Consider the following 7106-nt stretch of genomic DNA (forward strand, 5'->3'; position numbering starts at 1 on the left):
TCTACCCTTACATCCCCTCAGGCCACTCTTCCAACACTTGCCTGGTGGCTGAGCATCTACTTCTGGGATGACCCTTTCGAATTTCCAGTTTGCTGGCTCTGTTCTGTCCTGTCTTTGTTACCAGTACACCTTACTCTGTTTTATTCAGTGGTGCTGAGGCGCTGGGGCCTCTCTGAGCCCTTCATACCCATTCCTGTCTACTTGGTGCCACTCTGCTGCGCCAGTGATTCTTTTGGAGGGCTAGGGATGTCTTACCTCTGTGGATACTCTGCACGTTGTTGGGAGAGAGTGAACATTGTGTGTGTGTGTGGGGGCGCTCCGATCCTTACAGCTTGCTTCCTCCCGTGCTTGTTCTGGCATGTCATCAGGTGAGGTGTTATCAAGTGTTTAGCAGTACCTGCTGCTCACTCCTGTTTGACACAAGGGTCTGAGCACACCCCATTTTTTAGTTTTATGGTATAGACTGGTGTTGAGACTCGGGTGTTTCTGGCTAGTTCTTTAGTGTCTGAATCCCTGGGAAGACTGTCAGTTTCTGCCTGGGATGTGGAGTCTTCTGGAACCTGGCCTCTGCACATGGGGTAAGGCGTTTTCACTTCCCTTATCCCCACTGTTCTTACAACCTTGTCCATTTTTGAAATTAATTCTTTCCTGAGAGTAGACCTCTCTTCTTGGACAGAGCTGAGGGTAGACACTGTAGGGTGTCTTTGTCATCTACCAAGGCATCAATGCTCCATGTATCCCTTGGGCCTCTGTAACTTGGGACAGGGTGATCTTTCCCTCCCTGACACCTGAGGAAGGCCCTCTTGCATGTGTACAGATGTCTGTTGATGTTTATTGGCCTCCTAGGGTCTTTCAGACACACACATGGCTAGCCAGGCTCCACCTGGCTCAGGATCTGGCTCTACCTTGGTTGTGGAGTAGCTTTGCTGGCAGGAGTTAGAGCTTGTGAACACAGGTTTAGGTGTCTTTATTTGCCAGGTGGCTTTCTCAGCATGTGGAGAGGAAAGCTCTGGGATGCCTGTGGCAGCAGTGTCAGGATAGCTGTAGGATGGTGGTGGTCTAGAATCCCCCTGGCTTCATCATGGTGATGTTTGCAGTGGTAACTGGATACAACAGGATATGTCAGTTTCACTCAGCTCAGAAGATTCCTGGCATGGGCAGCACCCTGGCCAGCCGGCCTGCCTGCCTGCCTTCCTTTCTTTCTTTTTGTGGCAGTAGGTGCTGGGGCTTTCCTTGGGGCATGGTGTCAGTTCGAGTCATGTGGGCTGATTGGTGGTTTTCTCAGGGATGATAGTTTTGTGTCGGGTTCTTTGTTGAGTGGCAGTTATTTCTCTGTGAATAGAGGAGACCATCAGAGGCTGCTGCTTGTTGTTGATCTGACCCAGAGGGCAGTGGGGTTTAGCAGTGTTTTCTCACACATGTCAGACCAGTGCAGAAGTCCTGAGGTGAAGGCAGGCTTATGTCTTCTGTTGTTGGGACTGCTGGTGCATGCCTAGGGTTTACTGTCCTGCATTTGGATGTTTCCACTGTCTAGCAGGGCCACAGGAAGTAAATAAGCTGCAGAGTCTTCCAGCTAGTTCAGTGACAGTCAAAGTCATCTTGATTTGAGTAAAAAAAAAATAAATTATTCCTTTTCATTTTGGGACAAAAGTCTAGCTGCTTATATCTTTAAGGGTTTGCTTTTTGGAATATTGCTTCTCAAATTGGTTGGCTGGCTTTTGTTTTGCTTTTTGAGATGGGTTTCTCTGTGTACCCTCCCAGAGAGCCTAGAAATTGAGATCCTACTGCTCTATAACTCTCCTGAGCACTCGATGACAGACATGTACATAGCTGAGTGCCACATGCCTAGCAGTGTCACTTCCTATAGTTGAATGAACAATAAAAACAAAACATACTGTAATTTGTCTTGTTGAGACAACTAATTCCCATAAAACACAGCTCTAAGGAAGAAGCTCTGTTGTCCCTTGGGCTTATGTGTTTATGTTCATTTGTGATGGGCCTGTTTTTAGGGCTCTTCTAGTCAAAAAGTAGATTTTTGCCAAGAGTTAGCACATGTCTGAAACTCCAGCATTCAGAACATAGAAGGAGGAAGATCAGAAGTTCAAGGCCACTCTCAGCTACATAGAAAGTTTAAAGCCACCCTGTACTACTTTGTCTGTCCTTATTCCAGGTGTATTTAGGATTTTTTTTCTGTTGTTTTGTAGAACTGATTAGCTAATGTTCTGAAGGCCAGTGTGGCTTGCATGGTCTGTGTCCTGGCATCTGTGTTGCTTTCCTGGTACCCATGTACCTTCTAGACTCCTCATAGTGGCACATGGAAGAGGCCAGTTTAAAAGAGCCTGATGGGGATTGTGGTGAGGACATAGACAGGGGTGTGTGAAAGGGACTGAGCACTGAAGTTAGGGAACACAAGGTCACACCAGAGAAGTGGCAGGGAACAAGGCCTAGCCATGTCAAAGTCAGGTGCTGTGTGTAGCCCTAACATATGTGCATCTCAGGACAGGGATGAATTCCAAGAGACATGTGCAGCAGTCTAAGGTTGTGGGGCAAGTGGACTGTGCCACCAGACAGAACTGGGAAGGTTAAGTGAACCCAAACTCCATGTAGGACCAACTCCCTGCCTAACTATCTGCTCTGGAACACGTAACCATGACACCTCACTGAGAGGACCAAGACAAACAGGTATTTAAATTTAATCCCTGAGTCACCTTGAATAAGGCATATGTATTCACATCCACCGTCAAATAAAGCAGTTTGAACAAGCAAGAGTAGTCTCTTCATCAAGAATCAGAGCAATGGGTAGGCCTTCATAAAGAGCAGCACCTAAATCTCCTCGAGAAGGCCTTCTGTCTTACAGCCTCCACATACTCTCAGCATTCACTCGGAATCAAACTGGGTTCCGCTTCCCTACCTTCCACTTCCTGCATGGCTCAAGGATGTTCTAAGGGGAGGAATGGACAGGACCCCACCCCTACCCCGTCCTAACTCCCAGCAGTATACCAGCAATACCTGGGTACTCAAGAGACTGGAAACCACACAGTTGTCCTAGACTCTGCTGTTTCCCACTTGGGGAAACATGGACTGAGCACTCCCATTACGGACTGCATTTTGCTTTCCCTGAGCAGTATGCAGGCAACACTCCAGGCATCCCAGCCACAAGGTAGGACACAGCCCAACATAAGAGGCCCTCTGAGTAGGCAAGTCTTTTTTAGTTGGGTGAACTCTGTTTTGGAGCACAGACTGGTAGTTGAGTTTACAGAGGACATGCAGACAGCACAGCCCCTCAGCTGGCTCTTATGGCTCTGTGACCTGGGTATGCTTTGGCTAGTATATGCTAGAGGCAGCCCACGATGCTGGCAAGGCTCAGAGTGCATACCTGGACAAGGGTAGGTAGAGGCGCCTTTTGTGTGTTTTTGACATAGAGGTTTTAGGATGAAAAGCTCTCCAAATGTTGTATTTGAGAAAATGAGAGTGGACAGCGGGCGGGAAGCAGGATCAAGGCAGCTAGGAATTGAGGAATGAACCATGTGTGTATGTGGGTCTGGCTAAGCTTGCCTGAAGCCTTTTTTGAATGACTGGGTGGTGTTGGAGATGGGGTATGTGAGGATCTTCCTGGATAGTCTGTCTACTGAGAGCAAGGCAGGCTCTGGGATGCAACCCTCTCTGAGGTCTCTGGCGTTAGGGGCTTTCCAGGTAGGTGTTAGGGACTCATACATCTGGTGTCTCTGGTCTTGGTGGGTCCATGCTGGGCTTCCCAGAAACTGCCTAGCAGGCACTATGGGAGCTCTTGTACCCCTGGTTTCTGATGAGGCCAGGGATGAGATGCAGAGTCCAAGAAACAGCTCTGGGCTGTGACTGGTGCTTGGTGACTGGGATGGGATAGACACCCTCATAGGCAGGCACAATGTTGTCTTGCACATTACCTACCAGAAATGCCTTCAGCCGGTGTGTTTTCTATTGCAGACTTTAAAAAACTCCAAGAGCCTTTGCTCCCTGGACTATGAAGATGATGAGGATGACACCCAGGCGAAGACTGTCGTGTCCTCCCCGTGTAACTCACAGGGCCTCGTGGGCATCATCACACCCAGCTCTAGCCCAAGGCTTCCTAGGCCTGGCCCTGCCAGCCCCAGTGTCTGGGTGTCAGGGGAGCCAGAGGCCAGCACAGGCGAAGATGGGAGCAGTGGAGACCCCAGTGACTGGGACAGTGCAGGAGAGGAGGGCATCTTCCCACTGGACCACGGCGACCTGGATTTGGAGCAGATTGAGAACAACTGACTTTGGCTGAGCAGTGGTTGCTGTCTGTCACCTTGGTGCCTGACCAGTGGAAATAACTTGTGTGTTATTTTGAAAATTGAGGCGTAATTTTGATTCAGTTTTTCCTAAAGAAGTATTTTGCATTTTTATGGCTTCTACAGTTTGGGAGAGCTTCTCTATTTTGAAATGGGTTTTCAGAGGGCATTCTATTAAACACGATTCTGCCTAGATTCTCTTTTTGTCAGAAGCCTGCTGTGAAAATCGAGTGTGATTTGCTGGACAACCTTGGGGCTGATGGTCTGCAGTCTCCCTGGGGAGGGATCACAGCCTGAGAGCTTGGGATATTCTGCATACTTGGTCTTTGATATCTGCAGTTGGCAAACTGCTGGCTTGAACCACCAGCTTTCTGATAGTGAAGTGCTGGCTGGGTTGGGCTGAATCTTGAGGCTGCTTTTCTGTAGCCTAGTGGCTTTGGGCTTCTGGGACATGAAGTGGCCATTACCAGTCCCCAAAAGTGATGCTTCTAGCAACATGGCTAGCACCTCTTCAGGGATTTTAATCCCTAGGATGTTCACTGAGGGAACAGCATTATGAGGAAGGGCTTTGTGATAACACAGGAAATGAACATCTTTGGAGAGATTTTTTATTCTTCCAAGAAAATTATGAAAGGAGATTGACGTTAGTCCTGCTTTTCTCTCAGATGATCGGAGGCATACATCAAGTTATGTAGGGGTTGGCTTTCAGGATCTCTTACCTTTTTTCCTGTGACTGGGAACCAGTGTTACGCCGGCAGCCCCTTCCCCCTACTAGCAGACAGCAGCACCCACACGAGCCTGTGCTCAGTGGTTCTTGTCTGACACATTGACTTGCATAGTTTTGACAGGACCTTCAAGGTTTCCTTTCCATTGATGTCCCTGAGGGTTTCTTTTTTGTTTTGTTTTTTTGATTTTTGTTTTGTTTGTTTGTTTTGTTTTAATCTGGGCTGCATCTGAAGAGCCTTCTGAGACAAGCCTTGGCTCTGCTAGTTCGTATGACTACACCAAAGCTTCTAGTAATTAGTTCTAGAACAGCCTGGTCTGTTTAATGCCCGTCATCCCAGCATGTGTTACTCAGAAGTCACTCAGGCCAAGGATTGAGCAGTGTGACTTGATAATTCTGCAACCAGTTGGTCAGCATAGTATATTTCCCAGGGCTGATGAGTTTCCATACTACCAGGGACTCAGGCTTGTGGCCTAGCACTGAGAACTGCCCTCTCTGGCTCCTGGTCTCAGCCGTATAATGCTTGTCCTGGCTCCCTTGCTGTGGACCACTCGAATCCTGTCTGAGAGCGCCCGTTCCTTGGCCTGTCATCCGGAGAACATCACTCTATGGCAACGAGGACCTCTTAGCCACCTGGCCTACTGGAGGGGAAGACTGCAGGGACAATAGGTTCACTTTATGTCCCATCAGCATGCCCAAGTAGCTATATACTTAAGCTCAGGTGGGGCTACTTGTCATCCTTTGCCTGTTTGTCATAGACCCTGTGGCTTTTCTTTAGTTCTTAGAGAACTCAGACCTCACAGAGGCGACTGGGCCTGTCTACCATTTCTTCCGTTTCCAAAGCCCTCTATTGTCCTTCCCTATCACCCTCTCCCAGTTGCCTCTGTTTCCTGCTCTGGGCTTCTGAGCTCTTCCCTGTCCTAACTTCTCAGCCTGCGTGGTGCCCTCCTGGATCTGCATAGGTGCCCTGTTTCCTGCCCTCTGACTGCAGTTAAGCAGCTGCTGGCTACAACCCAGCCAGCACCCATGTGGGAGTACAACCTGCCTCTACCCCCAAGACCCCTCAGTGAGGCCAATTTCCCAGCATCCTCAGAGCTGCTGTCTGGTAACTGTCCTGCTGCTTTAGGTACACAGTTCAGTAACATCAAGACAGTCGCATGACTTCCGTCTCCAGAGCTTTCCGTATCTTTATTTTTTAAATTTATCACTTACTTAGTTGATATATTTGTGTGTTTTGCCTACGTGTGTATCTGTACAACATATGTGTGCCTGCTGTTCTTGGAGGTCAGAAGAGTTTCTCCTGGGACTGGAGTTAGAGAAAGTTGTTAGCACCATGTGAGTGCTAGGAACTGAACTCAGGTCCTACTTCAAGAGCAGTCAGTGCTCTTAACCTCTGAGCTATCTCTCCAGCCCTTTTATGTCTTGAAGCTAAACCCCTTTTCCCCATTTGTCACCCTTGCTATTTCCCTAGTCAACCTCTGTCCCCAAATGTGGATTTTGACCTATATGATGTCTCAGGCATTTGTATGTTGGAGTCTGTTAGACTTAATGTTTTTCATGGACAGACTAGATGAGAGGCCTGAGCCTGCTTATCCTTGAATCCTGTTGGGATAGATGTTGACTCTTCCTGCTGTGAGGGACAGAGGCATACCTTGGCAGCTGTTCTCTCTGCCCAGCCTGCTATGGAACCTGCTCAGGCTTCCAGCTTCTGCGTGGCTGGCTCCTACATCTGGAGTGCCATCTCCACAGGGAGTATTCTCTCATGGGCCCAGACCTCCTGCCTGTCCATGTGAGGCTCAGGTGGAACAGGTCCTGCTGGTGTAGGTACAGCTGTGGATCCCAGACATAGTGTGGCCCTCACCCAGACCTGGCAGGCACAGCCACCTCTGGAGGCTCACTAGAAAACCTGGTCTCAGTCATCCTTGTGCCCTGCACTATTACCTGGCTGGGCACTGGGCACTGGGCACTGGGCACTGGGTGCTGCTCTTGACTTGCGGGGGAGGCATCTGAGGAGGCATTTTCTGCTCAGGAGAAACAGATGGTGCAAAGGCTTTGGGCAAGGGACACGTTTCAGATGCTGGCTGCAGTGAGGG

At 49.0% G+C, this 7106-nt stretch overlaps 1 protein-coding gene across 3 annotated transcripts in view; it reads left to right on the forward strand.

Annotated features, from left to right (window-relative positions):
* Fam53a (family with sequence similarity 53 member A) overlaps window positions 1-4485 on the forward strand; it is a 32042-nt gene extending 27557 nt beyond the window's left edge. For all 3 annotated transcript variants that reach the window (XM_028758261.1, XM_028758258.1, XM_028758260.1), the window contains exon 7: window positions 3964-4485. In XM_028758261.1, coding sequence (XP_028614094.1) covers window positions 3964-4275 — 312 coding nt within the window. In that variant the 3' untranslated portion in view covers window positions 4276-4485. The remainder of the gene's footprint in view (window positions 1-3963) is intronic.
* The last annotated feature ends 2621 nt before the right edge of the window (window positions 4486-7106 follow it).

This window comes from Grammomys surdaster, unplaced genomic scaffold (genome assembly GCF_004785775.1).
Source record: "Grammomys surdaster isolate TR1022 unplaced genomic scaffold, NIH_TR_1.0 126187, whole genome shotgun sequence".
NCBI classification, from domain to species: Eukaryota; Metazoa; Chordata; class Mammalia; order Rodentia; family Muridae; genus Grammomys; species Grammomys surdaster.